This window comes from Cannabis sativa, chromosome 6, assembly GCF_029168945.1.
Source record: "Cannabis sativa cultivar Pink pepper isolate KNU-18-1 chromosome 6, ASM2916894v1, whole genome shotgun sequence".
Lineage (NCBI taxonomy): Eukaryota > Viridiplantae > Streptophyta > Magnoliopsida > Rosales > Cannabaceae > Cannabis > Cannabis sativa.
Genome location: NC_083606.1, coordinates 58,566,077 through 58,588,726, shown reverse-complemented (window position 1 = coordinate 58,588,726; position 22,650 = coordinate 58,566,077). Strand labels below are relative to the sequence as shown.

At 41.9% G+C, this 22,650-nt stretch overlaps 1 protein-coding gene across 3 annotated transcripts; it reads left to right on the top strand.

Moving 5' to 3' along the window:
• The first annotated feature begins 3,775 nt into the window (after positions 1 to 3,775).
• Positions 3,776 to 10,622, top strand: LOC115695931 (serine hydroxymethyltransferase 7). 3 transcript variants are annotated; one of them, XR_004007581.2, is made up of 5 exons: positions 3,779 to 5,275; positions 6,710 to 7,115; positions 9,515 to 9,616; positions 9,769 to 10,278; positions 10,473 to 10,622. XR_004007581.2 is itself a non-coding variant. In XM_030623027.2 (4 exons), the coding sequence occupies exons 1-4, from the start codon at positions 4,208 to 4,210 to the stop codon at positions 9,990 to 9,992; spliced, it is 1,800 nt and encodes a 599-aa protein (XP_030478887.1). In that variant the 5' UTR covers positions 3,776 to 4,207; the 3' UTR covers positions 9,993 to 10,622. The 3 variants fall into 3 exon arrangements, 1 of the variants encoding a protein (XP_030478887.1); XR_004007580.2 differs by having other exon boundaries at positions 10,470 to 10,622; XM_030623027.2 differs by having other exon boundaries at positions 3,776 to 5,275; positions 9,769 to 10,622.
• The last annotated feature ends 12,028 nt before the right edge of the window (positions 10,623 to 22,650 follow it).

Genomic DNA, 22,650 nt, shown 5'->3' with positions numbered 1-22,650 from the left:
TTGTACATTTAGAATATTTAAATATCATTCCCTGAAGAGAATGAATAGACATGAAATTCTATTTCAAAGAATATAAATTTCACATATATTGGTAATGCCAGAAGCAAATTAATATATGCATATTTTATTATTTCTTGAAATCAATAGTTTCAAACTATTGTTAGTACAGGATATGTATATATATAGTTACTATATAATTCAGTTTGCATATTCCCAAAAGTGGATATATAATTTACTAATATTTGTTAGTGATCCAATATAATCAAAGTGATAAAGAATCACAAAATGATTATTTGAAAAACTTCCTGAAGAAGTACTCTTACATACAATTGCTACTTTGAGTAGTAAAATATCTTTGTATGTACCTAGATGTATAACTTTTATCTAGTTATGAAAGTAATAAGAGATGACTTATTATATGTACTGGTTGTACATTTAAATATATAATATATTAAGTCATGATAATTAGACTAATGAATAGTCTATTAATAAATTAGACGACTTGTTAAAAAAATACCAGGAAAAATGAATGATATATTATGGTTATATCTATTTGACCATTACAATAACATGATGAAGTTGTCATATATCTTTTAAATTATACACATCATTGAATTGATGATAGTGATTCCTGAAGAAATATAAAGTTTGATAAACATAATAGTGACTCCTGAAGAGTGTATATGTTTTGGAGAATAATATAATTATATTATTCGTGTATATAAAAATGAACTTATAATGATTATGTTGTAATGAATTTACATTACCTTTGAAAGTTTCATTGAAATACAAATTATAGTGAACCTGAAGTTCATGAATTGAATTATTTTGACATGATCAATCATATGCAATAAATTGTCAAAAAATTTGACTAAATTTTGTTGAAGAACCAGAAGATTCTTCTCATTATTAATGTATAAGGCTCAAAAGAAGAATGTGCATATATTTGCACATAAAAAATATTTAAATTATATTTCTTTAACAATCTTGAGTCATTGTTAAATTTTTATTGCATAGTTTCTTATCGATGTGATAAGATTATATTATCATGCATTTACAAAATGTATAAATTTATGTATTTCTAATTATACACGTATGACTCATTCTTAGAAATGAATTAAGTTCATAAGGATTGAACTTGAAACTGAAGTTTATTGAACCTGAAGTTCAATGTCATATAGTATATATGAGTTTAAATAAATATTGATTCATTGTGATATACTGAAATCCCTACAGGTATATTAATATTACTAGATATCACAATTTTTAAAAATTCTCTCGATCAGGGGGAGAGAAGCAGTTGGGATCGATGATAATTTTTGAAAAATGATCCTTGCACAAAGTATATAAGAACGATATAGTTCAAAATGATATATACCAACTGCAAATCAATATTATTCAAAGTTGAGATAGAATGAGTTGAAAACGCCTGAAGCGTAAATGAACAATGTAGAAATTATTAATAAATGTTCATTTGATTTGCCCTGAAGTTGTTAAATCTAGAGGTACTCATGGAGATACCTTAATGTTATAAAGTATTAAAATGATCACCGTGATGAAAACGGTACTTGAAGAGACTCCCAAAAGAAGTTAGACATAACACATTTGATCATAATTGAATCCCTGAAGTGATTCTATATAGGTACCTATAAATGATAAACATATTTAAAAATATGCAATTTAAAGAGATCTCTATAAGTTATGTCAATATGGGAGGAAATTATCATTTATTGAAAATTTTGTCGACAATAAATATTGAATGTTTGCATATGCAATAAACTAACATGAGATAGCAAGGATCATGGTATTAGATTTGTCGAGAATCATCGACATACATTTTGATTTTTGGCCAAAATATTATGACGCAATCCAGGCAAATTTACTCACATAAAGTGAAGTAAGACTTGTAGGGTGTGCAAATAAATATTTCTAATGAGAAATTTGCATATATGTATTTGTACATAATGAATTGTTGTACAACGTTTGCATAGACATGAGATTGATTAAAATAAGGCTTAAATATTGAGAAAATATAATCATGATTCGATTATAGCCTGGAATATATTTTATGAAGGATTTATAAGCGTCACATAAATGTTGCAACAAAAGATTATTTATTTGGAGCTCCTAATATAGTGAGAATTTGAAATAAGCCTTATCTAAAAATTCTAGAAGAATTTAATACATGTCTTAAGTGATATAAATTCTAAGTCGCGCGCACTATATGACAAAGATCTTTGTATGAAATATAGACATGTAAGTAAATTATTGTTTGAAAAATACGTATGGTTGTCTATGCAATATAAATTCGTAAATTATACGTTGTGATAGACTCTTGAAGAGTTTTTGATTAATTGAAGAACAAACTTTTATTTCTTTTGTATATCGAGAAATATTATATGTATAAAGTTTGTTCATTAGTATTGAAGTCCTGAAGTACTTCATATGTATCAAGAATTATATATATATGATCATTTGATATGGAAATTAAGATCATACAACAAGATGGAACAAATATATGGTTTTGGAGTACCATCATTGTCACAAATGAAAATTTATATTATCATTAATGTGTTATGTTCATATCTACTTGAAATGTTAAATTTTAGTATGAACAAGATTGTATATACACATGAATGATACAATTAGTTGGATAAAGACTAATGTTCCACGAACCCCTCATCTATAATTTAGAAGTCCATACATACTCTGGAAGAGTTATAGAAAATATATGATCAAAGATGGTATATGGTGATATTTTAAAAGTGATAACAATAATCTTATGAGATATATTATCACCAAAAGAATTATGGATCATATGTGCATGAGGGGGAGACATATTCATGTTGCACTCTTTTTCCCTTAGCTCAGGTTTTGTCCCACTGGGTTTTCCTGACAAGGTTTTTAACGAGGCAACTTGCAAATAGTTATGAATATGAAGTATATATTGTACTCTTTTCCCTAGCCCAGATTTTGTCCCACTGGGTTTTTCTGGCAAGGTTTTTAACGAGACAACTATAAATCATGTTAACATACTTGCATTTTATGAAGCAAGTAGAGAATGTGTGTGAGTGAGATCATTGACATAGCATATTCGGGAAACATATGGATTGCACTCAATAAAGAAGTATCAACCCAAGCAATTCTCTATGGATAATACTGCTTGCATCGTTCAACTAAAAGGAGGTACATTGAAAGAGATAGAGTTAGAACACATTTCACGAAATTCTTCTTTATACGCTTCAAGAAAATGCATATTGGTGTTCAACATATTCAATCAAGTGTCAATCTTACAAACTAATTCACAAAGTTATTACCAACATCAACATTTGAGAAGACGGCAGACAAGATCGAAATTCGTCGATTAGAAGATCTCCACAAATGCCTAAATGAGGGGGAGTGAGTTAGTTTACACTATACTCTTTTTCTTTTGACCAAGTTTTCAGTAAGATTTTTAATAAGGCAGCTATTATGGACATCCAAGGGGGAGTATTATAAATATTAATAATTATGTGGATGTCCAAATCTTTTATTTATTACCATGAATTATAATCAACATTCCTCTTTTCCTTAGTTTCCCTTTTTCTTAGTTTCTTAATGTCTCACTCTTGTATTTGTATAAATAGGGAATAAACAACTCAGAAATTCTCATTCACTTTCTCTTTCTCTCTTCATCTTCTTCTTCTTTCTTCTCATTTACTTTATATTATTTTATATTATTTTATAACAGTCCTCAATATTATTCCTATTGTTAATTACAAATACAATTTAGTCCAAAATATTCGTACAACCAAATACCAACCAGTCTTCCCTTACTCCTACCCCCATCACCACCCACCGAGGCAAGAGACAGCTCCTTCCTATAGACAGCCCATGAGCTAATATACAATCTTCATTTCTCTCATTTATGTCCTTCCTCATCTCCATCAATTCAATTTCAATTCAGGGTTAGGTTAGGCCTTAAATCCTTCCATGGAATCATCTTCATCTTCTTCCATCCTCAGATTCTTCAGGTGCAGCCACTGCTCATCCTTCAACTCTCGCTGTTTCTGTTGCTGTTGTTCCTAATTCAGCAATTTTCCTTTCTATTGTAAATATTTTATATATAAATATATATAAACGCATTCATATAATCTCATCCTTTCTATATAGTCTGTTGTGATTGGGATTGGGCTCTAGGGTTTTGCTTGTTCCTCCGTGATTAATCATGGACATGTCACATCCTCAATCTACTCTCTCCCTAGGGTTTTCATCCCACACATCTTCGTCTCCGTCGCCACCTCCTCCTTCCAACCGAACCCAGATTGTCGACGATTCAATTTCTCTCCAGCTTGACTCCAGCCTGCGCAACCCGATCCACTCGGTCTCGCCAGTTCCGCTGCAGTTGCTGGAGCCGCAGACCCAGGCCGAGAATAACGGTAAATTCGAGAGGGAAATCGATGATGACGATGATGAGGATAGGGAGGTTGAGGTTCGGATTCTGGGCCACTCCATGTGCTTGAAACGGAGGAGGGATAGTGAATCATCCTCGTCGACGAACTCGGCTGCCTGTAATAATTCAAAGCGAGTCTCGTTTGGACCTGATCTTGAGTCCCGAAGAAGTGCCGTCCGGGCTTGGGGAGATCAACCCCTTCGTATCGCGGATCCTGACGTGTTTGATATTATGGAGAAGGAGAAGAATAGGCAATTCAAGGGAATTGAGCTGATAGCTTCGGAGAATTTTGTATGTAAGGCGGTTATGGAAGCACTAGGAAGCCATTTGACCAATAAGTACTCCGAAGGAATGCCCGGAGCAAGATATTATTGTGGGAATCAGTACATTGACGAGATTGAAAATATTTGCTGTGATCGGGCGTTGGCTGCGTTCAATCTTGATGCTAACAATTGGGGTGTAAACGTGCAGCCTTACTCCTGTACCTCTGCAAATTTTGCTGTATACACGGGGTTGCTGTTACCAGGCGATCGGATAATGGGATTGGATACTCCGTCAGGAGGGAACACCAGTCATGGATACTACACTCCAAATGGGAGAAAAGTTTCTGGGGCATCAATTTTCTTTGAGAGTTTGCCTTATAAGGTGAACCCATTAACTGGTTATATTGATTATGATAAACTTGAGGAGAGGGCGCTTGATTTTCGTCCCAAGATACTTATTTGTGGTGGGAGTTCTTATCCTCGTGAATGGGAGTACTCAAGATTTAGACAGATTGCGGACAAGTGCGGAGCAGTTCTATTGTGTGATATGGCACAAATCAGTGGGCTTATTGCTGCCAATGTATGGTTTCTACTGATCTTTGACTCTTTTAGTTTTGTTTCTGTCTCTAAATTATGTCTGATTATTGTTTCTATGTACAAAGGATGATAGTGTCTTTGACAGTTGCTTTTGAAATTAGTACTATTTGGCTTTGGTAGTTAGAATGAATAATTATGAAACAGTGAACAGGCAAGACTAACTAGGGAATATCCTCTTTTCATTTTAACTGTTCGGCCATTATTTTTGTGCAAGCTCATTTTTCTTTTCATTTTACGCTTATATGTGATATGAAGGATGTAGGAGCACCTGTATATGAACTTGTTTTTTTTCTTGATCAGACCTGAATAGAAATTTTCCAACATGTAGCTGTACCACCCATGCCTGGTTAAAAAGGGGTATGAGGGTTTATTACACTGCCCAAGATAATTAAAACTAAAACTTCCATTTCTTTTTTCGGAAAAAGAGACAAAGGTCAAGTGTCTTAGACTGACCTCCTCCCATTTATATTAGGGAGCGCAGAGGAAAGCCACGGAAACAAAAACTTTAATTTTATTCAGAAGGTTTATGTAAAGTATACTTTGTACGGAAGTGTTAGCATGGATAAGTTCTTGCTGATTTGCATGTTCCCATGGTGCATATATCATATGTTGATTAATACCTAACATTGTTGATTGTATGTGACTTCTTGTCTATGATTTGAAATGGAACATATTTGACACAAACTCGATCAATGTTGTTGTTATGTATTTTTGCAACAGTATATGGTAACCCAACTGGTAGGATTTGTTTGCAATTGCAGCAAGGCCTTGCTCTTGGGTTTGTGCAAGTTTTCTATCACATTCTTCACTACAATTTTAGGGTGCATCATTAATCAGCTGTTCCTTTCATGTTGTTTTGGAAAGAAAATGGGTAGCTTTATCCATTTTGAGGATCTATCCTTTTTAGATTTATGTAGAGAATGGAATACAATTGTATAGGGGCAGCAGGTGGTTTTGTTTAGTTTTTTTTCCTCCTCTGAGGCAGAGCAGGGGAGCACTCTTGCTTTAGAATTTCTGTTTTGTTATTAATTGTAACCATGGTTTTCCTCCACCACATGCGAGGCTTTTAATATATAACGGGGAGGATCCTGTCTAAGACAAGAGGATCTCTTCTCTGTTTCAAAAAAAAATGGGTAGTTTTATTACAACTCATTATGTTGCCTGTGATTGGAACTTGGGTATAGTTGGGATTGATTAGATGATTAGCTGGCTGTTTATGGTCTTTATAGTTTTTTTTATTTAAGTCAATTGCACGGGTTATTAACTCACTCTCAAATTAATTTTCTCTTGCTTGTTATGCTTTTTACGTCATTTACTTTGGAAATTAGAAATTTGAAGCCCTTTGTGGTCACTGGTCATAGAATAAGAGACTTTCAACTTTCTTACTTCCCTTAATAGTTCATCTTCTTTGTTGCAGGCATGTGATAATCCTTTTGATTACTGTGACATTGTGACGTCAACAACTCATAAAAGTCTTCGAGGTCCTAGGGGAGGCATAATTTTTTATAGGAAGGGCACTAAACCAAGAAAGAGAGGGACACTTTTAACACAAGGAGATGAGAGTGATCACTATGACTTTGAGGAAAAGATAAATTTTGCTGTAACCCCAGCTTTGCAAGGTGGACCTCACAATAACCACATTGCTGCACTTGCCATTGCCCTGAAACAAGTGGCTACTCCTGTGTACAAGGCATATATGCACCAAGTTAAGAAAAATGCTCAGGCACTTGCTTCTGCATTATTGAGAAGAAAATGCAAGTTGATAACTGGAGGAACAGATAACCATTTGATTCTTTGGGATTTAAGACCCCTAGGCTTAACAGGTAGACTTCTTTCTAATTCAAGTTATTAATTTTACAACCGAAAGTTCGTTATTATCACTACTTCCTAATTTATTTACTTATCATAGTTTGTCTTTTGTTATGTTTACTTTCTTCATTTTATTATTTTGTCTATTTGTTTATGTTTGTGTGCAAGTTTTTATATATTTCCTGCTTTATTCCTTAATTAAAAATTTTGGATATTGTTCTGGGAAATATGATGCTTTTTGTTGCTTATAAAAGTAGAGTTTTTTTTTTTGTGCTTTGCTGGGGAGGCGTTTGGTTGGGAGGAATGAAAATATATAGAAATAGGAATGGGAATAGAAATGGAATAAAATTTAAAATGCATAAAAAAATTGATAAAAAAATTATTAAATTTTTTTTCTTGTTACATTGGAATGGTCATTCCTTTCTTTTTAAAATGGAATAGCCATTCCACCAAAATGGTGGAAAGAACATTCCATTGGAATGCCATTCCAATACTTTAAAATGCAACCAAACAAAGGAATGGAATAAAAATTGTTTCCTTCCCATTCCATTCCATTTCATTACCTCCAACCAAACGCCATCTAAGTTCTTTTGCATAGACTACTTTCCCTTTGGATTTTAGTATTAAAAAAAACACAAGTAAGGGATAAGACTAGTTGATATTGTTTCGACCAGATGCTTACCTTTAACTTCTACTCTTAGAATGCAAGAAACAAAGCTTTTGTCAGTAAAAAATTCACAGAAAATGTAGAAATATGGGAAAGACTCACAGGTTCTTTGGAAGACATATTATGTAAAACTTTCATCAATTGCACAATTATCAAAATGATGGGGGTAAAAAACACAGAAATATGGAAAGACTCGTAAGTTCTTTCAAAAAAAAAAAAATATAGAATGTAAATTCCACCAAATACACTTAGATCAGTGTGAATTCAATGGAAAAGTTAAGGCCCTAATTCGATTTGAGTAAGAAATCCATGAAAACACTCCACAACGAACAAGATACAGCTCTTTGAATCTTTTAAGCCCCTAAAAAGCTAGACAAAAGAAGAGCTTAACATATGTAAAATCCTCACTGCTACACTGTTTTCAAGTTTCAACTCTTTCAGTATCATCAGCTAAAGCTTTAACGCAAGACAGTGCATTAACAATTGATCAGTGATTTCATGAACCATTCAACCATTGCTGCAATGGTGTATCACATACTAGTATGGAGATAGATTCATAAGTTGTGTCTTGGTTTTTTTAGCATGCGATACAATTACCAAGTAATCTTTCTAATACCCTAAGCCAATCCAATATTTGAACTACCTAATCATTGTATCCATAATGAACAAATAATGTTGATATTAAAATCGAGTTGTTACAACCACTTGGGCATACCTCACTCCTTAAGGCTAGCCTAAGAGGGAGGTTGCCCAAGTAGTTATATATATACTACCAACCAATCCCATACTTAGTTGATGTGGGATCCTAATAGTATACTCCCCTTTAGAGCCGACGTCCACAGTGGCCCACTTTGGGCTTTTTCCAAAGGTTGCCCTTTTTGCGACGTTGGTCCCACTTGAGGGTGCATGATTCATACCATTTGTTACAACCACTCGGGTAGAACTTACTCCCAAAAGCTAACCTAAGAGGAGGGTGCTCTAGTAGTTATTTACCACCAACCAATTCCATACGCAGTCAGTGTGGGATCCTAACATGAGATTACAATTATTCAAATGTCTAAGATAAGATCCACTAGAGGAAACTTCAAGGACAAATATGTTCTTGTTTTAGGATTATGCTAAATTTACATATTTAGATGTTTTTATTTTATTTATTTTTTATTCTTGATTGAGATAAGAATTTTGGTAAAAATAAAGTGAATGTCTACCTCCCACAATTAACGTGGACGTGTAATTGTTTTAAGGTTAATATAGTGTGACACCATATGGTGCACAATACCATTTGAGTTGGCATGTCATGAGTGGTTATTTAAACTATGTTTTACACATTATAATCTAAAATATTAACACAATTTAATTTAGTTACGTATCACATGCCACCTCAAGGTGCTGGGCATCATATGGTGCCTTATAGCAGTGCTTGATTTTTGGCCAATTTTGATACATATTACTTTGATACAGAATCAACTGTGGTATGAAAATTGACTGCTTATTTTAACACTTCTTTTTTCTCTTTTGTTCATAAACAATTATTATTTTATGTAGAGATGGTGTGTGTGTTTTACCTTCAAAGACCTGTCTGCTCCATCTATTTCTGATACTTGTATTATTTTCCTTTCTGACTTTTCCCCTTTTTTCATCTTCTATACTTGAGTGTAACATACTGATTTCAGAGTTACATTGATTGAGTATGTTCTTTACATGATTGTAACATACTGATTTCTGTTTCTTCAAAATTTTCTACAGGTAAGACCTATGAAAAGGTCTGCGAAATGTGCCACATTACCCTTAATAAGATTACAATTTCTAGTGACAATGGAACAATTTCACCTGGTGGAGTAAGGGTCGGTAAGTGATATACAACACTAATTATAAGTTGCCAATTAAGTTTTTAAGATTGTCTTTTTTTTCCCTGATTCTTGTGGACATCACTACAGATTCATGTCTCCTGCAGGATAAGGATTTGAATATAATATTAACGTATTGTTCAATCACGTTAGGTACCCCTGCTATGACATCAAGAGGGTGTTTGGAGTCTGATTTCGAGACAGTAGCAGAGTTTCTCCTTAAAGCTGCACATATAGCTAGTGTGGCACAGAGAGAACACGGAAAATTTCCAAGAGCTTTCCTGAAAGCTCTGGAAAACAACAAGGACATTATGGAGCTTCGGCATCGTGTTGAATCATTTGCAAGTCAGTTTGCATTGCCAGGATTTGATATTTGACTTGAAAGTGCAAGTGCAGTTCTGTAGGATGACCGTTAATGCTCCTGAGAGTCCGCTCCACTTGGTTGTCCAAATATTGTGCTGTGGCTTACCAAACATCATTTTTGTCTTCTCCCTGATTTTGTTGGACTATCATGCAAATGCCAACCTCTTACTGTCATAGTAATGCTGGGAGAGGTCGGGCGATGAAATCAGGACAATTTTTTTGGTAACCGATGCACATTTCATTACAGAAGTGGATTCAGGAGTCCAGTCCAGTGGCGGCAATGTGGCCGTGATGGACAAGGTAATTACAGTGTCTAGTGCAAGTATAGTTAGAAAACCCTTGCAATATTTTGAATATGGCATCAAGATTTTCTTGGGGGGTTTCTTATTCAAATTTGTTACAGTAGAGGCAATGTTGGGTCAAATATCTCTTTTTGAACCCATTACATTCATCTCTATTCTTGCTTATAAAAGATAATTGTTTGTGTACAGCAGGCCGGTCTTGTCTGTCCTGAAATCTTACATGAAATTGAAAATGGGACTCAAAATTTGAGCAATGCAGGTTTGACCTGTACTTTATTATATAATATGTATTTAATATATTTACGGAGATCTTTATTATTTTAGTGTTACATTGTTGCCTAATTTAGAGCTTAGGGCGATACTGTAAAATCCAAAATATGAGTTGATTTTTCAGGGTAAAGCTGCAGCTGTTTTTTCTCTCTTGCTAATCATTATCTAACGATTTTAATCGACATGTCCATTATAATATTATGAGAGAAAAAATATATATCAAGTAGAAAAAGTAATTTTTGCTGATATATATGGGCTTGTGGGATTAATCTTGAAATAATTATATAAGGTACCATTTTTTGTAAAATATTTACTACATTTTTACGTTCAAAGAATATTTTTTTACATCTTTACGGTTTTTTAAAAAATAATACGAAAACAACATAAAATTAATAAGAAAACTATATAAAAGTAACATGAAAATAACAATAAAAAATAACATACAGATAACAAAAAATTAATAAGATTACAACATAAAAAGACCGTATTTTTGGTAAATAAAATTAAAAAAATCGTAAAAATGTTTAAAATTTCGTGAAACCGTATTTTTGTAATTTTTTTTTTTATTGTTTTTATATTTTTGTGAAATAATCCCATTAATCTTGAGAGGACTGTTACAAAAATAATTTTTTTGTTATTTTTTTTAATTCTTACGGCCACTTTTTATTTTTACATTTTTAATGTTGTTGCCCCTGAATTCGCCCAAAATACGTGGACCAGTCGAAAAGGGACACGTGGATCAGATAACTTGTAAATATTTGATAAGTCTTTGTGCGCCACAAAGAAGCACCCTGGGTATGGGTCCCGGAGGAGGCACCCGGAGTACAAGGTACTCCCGGAAGCTCGCATAGCATGAAGTCTCTCCGGGATGTGTCAGGCCTCTCCTGAGTAATCAAGTCGCATTTAATGCCGCATGGGAGGAAGCGTGTTGGGACTGTAACACGCAATAAAGTCTGACGGCACAACCCCCAAACAGCAGTGCTACAGTAATGATCATTTAAGTCTAGCGACGGCTACTCTGCGAAGAGTCACGTCAATCACAAGGCAAAAATGACATTCCTCATAAAAACCCTACAGCGCCTAGGGATTTGACCAGGCATCACCCATGGTATATTCATTGGGAATACCCAACTTTATGGATACTTACAGATACATTTGTAAGAACAATCCTAGGGATGACCCCACCAAAACACTATAAATACCCCCTCAAAGCTCATTTAATGGGGTCGAGAGTCTTGGGTTGCATAAGAGCAAGAAGAGAAAATACTCACCAAGAACATTCTCTGTATTTATGAGAAGAACATTCTCTCAAGTGTGGAATCTGTATTAAATACATCCATTAATAACAAAGACTCGTGGACTAAGGCTCATTAACACCCCAACCACGTAAAAATCCTCATCTCGCTTTCTTACAGCTCTTTACTATAATCATATTTTAATAGTTGCCGAAAATCTCGGTCAACATTTTGGTGCTTTCATTGAGAGCTGAGGAAAGCTGCTACATAACAAGCATTTGACTTCACAAGAATGGTGGAGACAAGAAGTACACGTCATCCTCGCCCTCTGGAAGAAGCTCAAGATCCAAATGAGGAAGATGTGGCCTCGAGAGCGGCAGAGGAGTCCGAGGAAGAAGAAGAAGAAATAGTCCCCGACGAGAACTACGAGGAAAACCTCGACGAGTATGCCTACGACGGAGGAAGTTACTCAGAGCTGGTGATCCTCAGACAAAAAGCTATCGATCATGAAGCCGAGATCGAAGCTCAGAAAGCGCAAAACCAAAAAATACAGGAAGTGATGCTAGCCATGCAGAAAGCCATGGAGGCAGCTGGTATTCACGTGCACCCCAAGGCAATGGCCGCTGGGCTCGACGGAGAGCCAGCGATGTCTTCGCCTAATTCCCAGCAGCAAAAACCTAGGGAACCTAGCCCTATAAGGCACCCTGCTGAGGAAAATCAAACAAAAAACCCTACTTCTACCCCTGGGCGAAAGAAAAAGGCGCAGGATCCGCGAAGGGTCCGCTCAGATTTCCCTAAAGGGAAAGGTCCGCAGAGGGGCAAGCCCCAAAGAGGGAGTCTTGGCCCTCAGGATCGAGGGGACCGAAAAAGCGTTTCTGTGCACCAGGAACCAGGGGGTAGAGGAAGAAGAGGACAGAGATGTCCTCCCATTGATATGAGAAATCAAATCAATGGGAATCAAGGTGACCTCCGGGATCACCTTGACCAAAAAAGATACAGGCCCGTGGTTTCCTCGGGTACGTTAAACGAAGGGATTATGGCGGAACTTGCCATACTTCGAAAAGACATTGCTCGAGTCTCCCGGAGGCGAGCGGAGACGACTCCGACTCGGACGGCCGAGGATCGGGAGCCGTGTGCCAAGCATATCCTGGAGGCGGAGCTCCCTAAAAACTTCAAGATGCCCGAAATGGCGGCATATACTGGGAACTCCGATCCCAGTGACCACCCGTCACGGCTCAACCGTGTCATGGCCGATCATGCGGCCGCAATGACGCCAAATGCTTGTGCTTCCCCCTCACTCTGAGCGGATCAGCGGAGGAATGGTTCAAAAAGCTGGAACCAGGATCCGTGGGTTGTTGGAACAAACTCAAAACCAACTTCCGGAGACAGTTTGTCGCCGCCAGAAAGGTTAACTTGGAGGTTAGTGCCTTGACCAACATCAAGCAACTGCCCACCGAGACCTTGAAGAATTACATCAAGAGGTTCCGAGAGGAAGCCTCGAAGACCAAGAAGGTTGATGACGGACAACAGCTTGCACTTCTCCAAGCAGGAATCCGCACTGGGACTCCCTTCTGGAATGAGTTGCAGCAAGAAGGCGCTGCTAACCTCCAGGACTTCCAGAAAAGGGTCCAAAAGTATATTAACCTCGAAGAAGCCCAGATCGTGGCTTATGGAGGCTATTATCCCACCGGGATAGCAGGATACATGCCAGGAGTGTCGCCCTCGGCATCGCCCCGACCGCGACTCCACAAGTGAGTGGCATACGGTTCTCGCTACTCCCGGTACGCCAGGAGCCAAGCTTTGGCACCGCGCATCTTCCCATTACGCAACTCCGTCCGGGTGAATGGACGAGCTCCTTCACAGCCGCCCCGATCGCTAGCTTAATGTGCCCTACCTGTGGGTCAAGGAGCAAAAGGTCCTCCAAGCGGCGACCCGAACGGGAGAGAAGCGCCAGAAGAAGGGGTACACACCCCAATATACTCAGTACACAGAGCTCACGGACTCCCAGGAACGTGTGTACTTTGCCACTAGGCAAAATACGCACTACCGGAGACCACAACCGTTGTACAAAGACAGCTCCCGGAGAGATCCGAGTAAAAGATGCGAGTACCACAACGACATTGGTCATAGCACCAATGAGTGTAAGAATCTCAAAGACGAGATTAAAAATCTAATCCGCTTGGGCCACCTCTATGAGTGGATCAAAAATAGGTTGCCCCACCTTAATCCAGGGCAGGTGGCCGGGGGTATGCCTCCGGGAACACCAGGGGGTACAGCAGGAGTATTGCCTCCAGCTGCTCCCGCAGGTGACACCCAGCATATTCTCGGGCTACCGCCCCGGCCTAATGGACGGGTAGCCATGATCTCCGGAGGTCCCCATATCAGAGGAAACACTCGCAAGGAGCGAAAACGATATGCCGAGGCCGCGAAACACAATGAGGTGTGGGAGGTTACTCAACTCCCAGCTCAAAGGCCTCGGCTAATGGACCAACCCATAACGTTCACGGAAGAAGACGCCAAGACGGTGCGTTTTCCTCACCACGACCCGCTGGTCATAGAGACCCCCATCGCAAATAAAGTGGTGGCTAGGGTCTTGATTGACAATGGGAGTTCCGTGAACCTGCTCTTCAAAGAAGCCTTCACTGCGATAGGATTGACCGACCGGGACCTCTCGCCTAGTGGGTCGCAGCTCACGGGGTTTAACGGGATGACGCTAATCCCAATGGGAAAAGTAAGGCTCCCGGTTACCCTGTGTCCGGATACCCCCCAGAGCACGTTTAAATATTGCACCTTCGTGGTGGTAGACTGTCCAACAGCCTACAACGCGATCCTTGGCCGGCCGGCCCTAGTAGACTTTGGTGCAATTACTTCAATCCGACACTTGTGCCTAAAATTCCCTACCTGTGAAGCCGAGTCGAACCGTGAGGGGAAATTAAGGAGAAGCCAGCAAAGGTTACAATGTTGCCACCCGCCTACCTGTACTTATGGTCCGGGAGTCTCCTGAGATAGAGAAGGCTGAAGAGGATGAGTTGGATCCTCGCATAGGATCCGAAAGGGTCGTGGAACCAATGGAGGACGTCGAAGAAATACCAGTGTGCGACGACGACTCCACCAAAGTACTCCGGATAGGGAAGAGCCTGGATCCGGAGGAAAAAGACAAAATAATAAAAACACTGAAGGGCGCCATCGACATCTTTGCATGGCGCCAAGAAGACATGACCGGCATAAGCCCTCATGTCATCACCCATGTACTCAATGTCAACTCGGACATGCCCCCTGTACAGCAAAAGAGACGCCCGCTCGACTCGGTGAAAGCCGAGGCCTTAGAGAAAGAGGTGGACAAACTTTTGTCCAGTGGCATGATCCGCGATGTGTACTATCTGGAATGGCTGGCCAATCCGGTCCTGGTGCCCAAGCCGAACGGGACTTGGCGAGTTTGCATAGATTTCACAGATCTAAACAGAGCCTGCCCAAAGGACTGCTTCCCGCTACCCAGGATCGACCAGATGGTAGACGCCACGTCCGGATTTAAACTGCTGTCTTTCATGGATGCCTATGCTGGGTACAACCAAATAAAAATGCATACGGCGGATCAGAGTGCACTAGCTTCATGACCGATAAGGGGGTATACCGCTACCTAGTCATGCCTTTCGGACTGAAAAACGCCGGAGCAACCTATCAAAGAATGGTTAACCGGATGTTTAAAAGCCTCCTGGGACGAAACATGGAGGTATATGTAGACGACATGCTCGTCAAATCCAAAGCATGCAACAGCCATGCAAGCGACTTAGAAGAATGTTTCGAAGTCGTCCGGAGATACGGTATGAAGCTCAACCCGAAAAAGTGCACCTTTGGGGTCAAGTCAGGAAAATTCCTGGGCTTCATAGTCAGCCAAAGGGGGATCGAAGCAAACCCGGAGAAAATCCAAGCTCTCCTGGACATGCCATCCCCCAAGAAGCATAAAGACGTGCGCAGCTTCGACCGGAAGGTAGCCGCACTGAGCCGCTTTATCTCACGATCCACGGACAAGTGCATACCCTTCTTCAACGTACTGAAGAAATGCCAAAAGTTCGAATGGTCGGATGAATGCGAGGAGGCATTCAAGAGGTTAAAAGACCACATGGCCAAACCGCCTATCCTATCGAAACCCGTCCTTGGAGAGGACTTGTTCCTTTACTTGGCCGTCTCCGAGCACGCGCCGCCGCCGCCCGGTCCGGGAGGAAGAAAAAATTCAGCACCCCGTGTACTATGTCAGTAAGCGCATGATAGGGGCCGAGACAAGGTACCCGGTCATTGAAAAATTAGTATTCTGCCTCCTGATGACATCAAGGAAGCTGAGACCATACTTCCAAGCCCATCCGATCAAAATCTTGACCAATCACCCGCTCCGGCAAGTTCTCCAGAAGCCTGAAGCATCCGGAAGACTCCTCAAGTGGGCAATGGAGCTAAGTCAATTCGACTTACACTACGTACCCCGGATTTCCATAAAAGGCCAAGCCTTGGCAGACTTCATTACCGAATGCAATGAAGCCGAGGCAATGCCTAATACACCGTACCACCAATCCCCACCCGGAGGGTGTTTGTAGACGGAGCTTCTAATGAGAACGGCCGGAGCCGGAGTGGCTATGATATCACCAACCGGATCATGGCTCCAGTAAAGACTCCGATTTAACTTCACAGCTTCAAACAATGAAGCCGAATACGAAGCTTTGATAGCAGGACTGAAATTGGCAAAAGCTGTAGGAGCCAAAAGGGTGGAAGTCTACAGTGACTCTCAACTGGTCGTAAACCAGGTATCCGGAGAATACCAAACTCGCGGCGAGCGGATGGCCGCGTACGTAACAATAGTCCGAGAACTGCTCCACGAATTCACGGACTATAAAATAGAAAGAATCCCCCGAGAAAAGAACGCTCACGCGGACTGTCTGGCTAAGTTAGCCTCGGACAGCGAAATCGAAGAGCTGGGGGTAGTACCAGTGGAACGCTTGGCAGAGCCAAGCATCAAAATAAAAGAGACCACACTAACGGTTGGGCAAGAACCCAGCTGGATGGTCCCCATCATAAAATACATAACCACGGTGAGTTGCCCCAAGAGAGGGCAATCGTCTCGAAAGATTCGCATCGGGCTCATCGTTATGTAATGATGGACCAAATTCTCTACCGGAGAGGACTCAACATGCCTTATTTAAGGTGTGTATCGGACCCTGAAGCTAGACAAATCATGCTAGAGGTCCATGAAGGGTTCTGTGGAGATCATACGGGAGGACCCAGCCTCTCAAAGAAAATATTGAGGCAAGGGTACTTCTGGCCAACAATGAAAAAAGATTGTATAGACTATGTCCAAAAGTGTGACTCGTGCCAAAGGTACGCGAACATACCGAGAGCTCTTCCAAACGAGATCACCCTGATGACCAGCCCCGGCCCTTCGCGGTACGGGAATAGATCTCATCCGTCTCTACCTACGGGGAAAGGAGGGGTAAAGTATGCAATAGTAGCAGTAGACTACTTCACCAAATGGACAGAGGCTGAGCCTATGAAGACAATAACTGCTAAGAAGGCGTTGGACTTTGTTATCAAAAACATAGTGTGTCGATACGGCTTGCCTCACAAAATAGTCTCAGACAATGGAAAGCAATTTGATTGCGAGGAATTTACCGACTTCTGCAACCAACACGGAGTAGTGAAAAGCTTCTCCGCGATAGCCAGGCCTCAAACAAACGGTCAGGCGGAAGCGGTCAATAAAATCCTAAAGGTCACCTTGAAAAAGAAGCTGCTGGCCTGTAAAAATAACTAGCCCGAAGAATTGCCAAGGGTATTATGGGCCTACCGGACGACCCCCAGAACCACAACCGGCCACTCGCCCTTCTCAATGGCGTACGGTTGTGAAGCAATGGTCCCGGTAGAAACATTATTCCCATCCCACACGAGAACGACTTACGATCCTGCCACTAATCAGGCACTGCTCCAAGAAGCTTTGGATCAAGTCGAGGAACTCCGGGATGAGTCTCAAATACGGATGGCTGCTTATCAAAAGAAAGTGACCAAGTATTTTAACTCCAAGGTTAAAAACAGAAAATTCGCTATGGGGGATATGGTCCTAAGAAGGGTTTTCCCAGCCACCCAAGAACCCGGAGTGGGGGTACTTGGACCAAATTGGGAAGGACCATATGAGATCGAGGACGAGATCAGTTCCGGCACTTATAAACTAAAAAGAATGGACGGAACCACCGTCCCAAGAGCCTGGAACGCCGATCACCTCAGGAAATATTACCAGTAGCGAAATAAAACTTAGAGTTTGTTCAAAGGGTTTGTACCGTCCAAATGTATACCTCCTCTATATTAAATAAAACTGAGTGCCTTAAAAACGAAGTTTCTTTGCCACTCAGGGGGGTACTAGGGTATACCGCACGGACGAACAGAAAAACAAACTAAGTAAAATATCCTGACCCAAAGGGCAGTCGAAAGTATGCACAAAAATAAAAAGCATAAGTATAAAAATCCTGATCCAAAGGACAAAGTTAAAAAACATAAGTGTGACAAAAAAGATCGCACAAAAAATATCCTAGCCCAAAGTAAGGTGTCATATACATATAAATGGCCCGGGGACAGGCCTTAAAAATATATAATTGTCTCCCCTTCAAATAAAAGCTGCTACCTATATATATATTGTTCTAAGGCAGCAGCAAATATGTACAAAAAAAAAGAGTTATAAAAGAAACGGGTGGAATCTTGGTCAGTTATATGGCAGCTCAGTCAGCCCGCGGAGGAAGGCGAGGTCCAATACGTGCCTCTAGCACGGCATCAAGCTTTTTCTTCTTTTCCCGAAACTTGGCAATCATTTCCTCGGGTTTGGGATAAAAAGTAAGCTTGATATTTTGATCATTGGTGGACCAAGCCATGTAGACACCATCGTCGAAGCGCTTCGGACACCGGGCGCAGGAAACGGGAGAGAGGAGCTCGGCCCTCTTGGCCTTCCTGATGGATTGTTCTTTGTAATCCCTAAGCTCCTTCAACTCCGCAGCTAGAGCGGCCTTGGACTCAATGTTCGCCTGGTGAGTTTCCTCTAAAGATCTCACCTTGGCGACCATTTCGTCCAAAGCCTCCCTGGCCTCCCGGAGATCTCGCCTGACCTTGTCAGCAGCCTCGGTTTGAGCCCTTAGTTCCTCCTGGTGCTGGGCCTCCATCCTGTCCCTCCGCTGGGCCTCGTCCCGGATCATGGCCTCCGCCTGAGCCTCCCTCCGTTTGGCCTCCTCTTCCTTGGCCTTGGCAGCCACCTCCTGGCGCTCGGCAGCCTCCTGGTAGATCTGCCTCTCCGCAGTGAGGTCCTGAAGGACCTTCCTGACATCGTTCATATCTCCAAAGTCGGACAGAACGAAGCCATGATTTATGATGTTCTTGGAGAGGCGGCCAGCCTCAGCAGCAAGCTGAACCATAATGCATGGATAAGAAGGAGAAGTTTCTCAAAGAAAAAAAAAAGATAAAATATAAACGATAAAAGGAAAAGCAAAAATTGCGAAGTACTTACCACCGTGAGAGAATGACTGAGGTCCTGGACCTGGAAGATGGAGTTCAGGGAAGCGCAAGTGGCGAACCGCTTAGGCGCGCATCGGGTGAGCTGAGAAGCGAACTCGCCGGTCATCTCCGCGGCAAAAGGAGCCAAGGTGGGCCCTAGGAAGCGGCGGAACCAGTCCGATAAGGGGTCCAGATTAAGGTCCCACGGATCCTGGTAATCTGGGTGGTTGATGCTCGCCTCAACCTCCGCTCGCAGGATCCTCCTAAGGGCTTCCACTTCGGCGTACCCCCGGGAGTACTCATCCATAGCATAGTTATGCTTGGCTATTCGAAGCTCCTGCCTCACCTCGTCCCCCGGAATTGGGGTAAGCACGATGTTGGGAGGAGCAGGATTTTCCTCCATGGGGGAGACCCCGCCGTCCAGACCATGAGCAGGAGTGTCGGCTCTCCGAGGCTTCTTCGGCTCATCCTGGGCAATCATCTTGCCCTTGCGCTTACGAATCAGAGCCACCTCAGGCTCCTCCTCGCCCTCCTCAGCTTCCTCCGGAAGGGCTCGAGGCTCTCTCGCACCCTCAGCGGCTTCCTCCGAGAAGTCCCATCCCTTCCCTTGGCCTTCTCCCGGAAGCACCTCCTCGTCATCCACTAAGTCAATAGTGTCGGGGAGCGCTGGAAGAAACCTTCAAGGAAGGGGCCGGGGGAGAAGAGGTAAAGGCCGGAGGAGCCACGGGAGTATGAACTCCGGCAAGCTGGTCCAGAATGGCATCCATGGAGATACCTGTTTCACAGAATAAGCAAGTGTTAGAAGTCCGTGGGGAACCACTTATACAAGATACAACAAATAAGCTACTCCTACCCGAACTTCCTAATTCGGCCCTAGCAAAGTCCTGAACTTTAATGCTGGTAGCGTCATCTCCGAGATAACTGTCCGAGGGCCGGAACCAGCTGGACGTTATGTAAGCTGAAGGACCTAAGGGAATAGGTTACGGAGGTCGGAGCCCATCCGGGACCGACCTAGGTAATCTCCTAAGTTCGAAAAATAAAATTCCTTCAAACGATCCCCCCACCGGGTCGATGGCATCCTAAACCTATGAAGACGCTCGTCGAACCCTACGGGCCTACGACTGGTGTATTCATCAACGGAAGGAACATAACGAATTATCAAGGGAGACTTACCGCCGGCACTCGCAGGTGCTAGCACCAGGAGCCCCCGAGTTTGGTTCGGGGACCGAAGGCTGTGGCCGGGAAGTTTGCTTCTCTGAAGAATCTTCAATACGAAGGGGCCTCCGGGCAGGACGATCCCCAATCTCTTCTTGAAGAATCTTGTCAAAAAATTTAGCCTCGGACTTCCCGGCAATGGCTTGGCTCCGTCGCAACACCGGACTCCCCACGCGAAGTCCTCTCCCAGAGGCGCCCGGGCCCGAGAGTATGCTTTCTCCTGGGCCTTCCGGTAGAGATAATCTTGGTATTTTTTCTCTGCCGTAGCAATGAGCTCATCCCGGAAGGCCTTCTCCGCAACCGGCGCCCTCACATTGGGACAAATGACTCGCGAGAGGTTGGAGTCCTCCACGGATTGGTGAGGAAGGATAAGTTTGGCCTTCCTACAATTCTCCGTGGTGACTAAGCCCCCAACATCGAGATCGGCGCGGTCATAGGAAGCAAAGGCTTGGGCCCTTCGGAGGAAAGTCTGAGTAGGGGGCGTCCGTTGGTAAGGTGGGATCCGCACCCACTCCGTGAGGAGCTCCGGGTGGTCCACGGCCCTGAACCCGGAGGAGAAGAAAAAGCGATGGCGATACTCCTTAACGTGAGTCTGCCTATTATACGGAACCACCCCCTCGTTAGCGGGATGGATCCGGAACCCATAAAAACCGTCCTTAAGTTTGTCCCCGTTCTTGGGGACGGATACAAGTTCATAAAAATATAAAATTTCCGCCGGGCTGGGAGATCCCCATCCGCGGGCGGTATAAAAAATAAATAAGCCCGAAAGCAAAGCGGTAAGCTTGAGGAATGAGTTGGTATGGCGCAAGGCCGACAAATACAAGGAAATTAACAAAATAATCTTGAAGCGGGAGCATGGCACCGGCCATCAAATGAGTCTGACTCCAAGCCCCGAAGCCGTCATAGTTGTGATTAGGCGTCTCCGAGTCGCGAGGAGGCCGGTGATAGGTCCCTGAAGTGGAGGGTTTGATCCCAGCAACCTCTATAATATTCTCCAGCTGGTGAGGACAAGTTAGGGTGGAACGAAGCTCAACCGCTTCCCACCCGGTCGCTCGGGATTTGTACCCCTCCTGGGCAACAGGCCCCAGGGAAACCTCCTCCAACGTGGCCATGCTTTTCCCACTCTTCTTCGAAGATTTCGAACTGTGGCGTACATTTTGTGTTCTGTGAAAAACAAAAAGGGAAAAAGAAAATTCCAGCAGTTAGGTCCCATACCAAACCCTAAGTCAAGAAAAAGGGAGTGGGGGTCCCCTAACCGCTGGAAAGAGGCCCCCTCCGGACACGTGTCACATGGGAAACCCTAGAAATATCCCCTGAACAAGTGTCGGGTGCAGTGAAATCGTAGAAAGTGGTTTTACAGAATAAAAAGAAAAAAGAAAAAAAAAAATCATTCTATGCCCTAAGCAACTGTTGAACGAAGAACACATGGCTCTCTTCAACAAAAATACACATTATAACAGAGACAGGATAATGGCGATCCTACAACTAAAGCAGTAGACATAAAACAGAACACTTGAAGAACTTAAACACTCGCACACCCAGAAATCTCAAAGTACGAACCCAGAAAAACGAACGAAGCAAGTAAAAGCATGTTATTATCTAAGGATGCAAGAAACTTACGGTAAGTCGTTGAACTGGGGGTCCTGAATGTGGTCGAGTAAAACTTGAGAAGAACTGGTGAAAGCAAACACTGGAAAAGTGGAAGAAATGTCTAAGTGCTAAGACAGTTCGTGCTGTTTTGAAGAATTTTCTCTCTAGGAAATTCGAACAAAAATGGCAAGGAATGGAAAGTAACCAAAATGAAGGAAAGATTGTGGCTTTTATAGGCAAAAGTGCATGAGGAACAGGCGTCACCACCTACCAATCGTACGGTGAGGGAGATGCACGATTCGAATTCCCGAAAATCAACGGATCAGATCAAGCTGCCATAAAGGCGGTGGAAACGTTTGAGTATCCGTTTGACACCATTAATGCGCCGCATCAATCAAAGGGCGTGAAACGAATCGACCTCTGCTAAAAGCGAATCGCAGCATTTAATGCCATCATTAGACGCACCCTCACGCGCCCCAAGCTCGTGTCAAGAAACCGAGGAGGCGGCCGGAGACATCCCTGCAAAAAGCGAATCGCTGCATTAAATG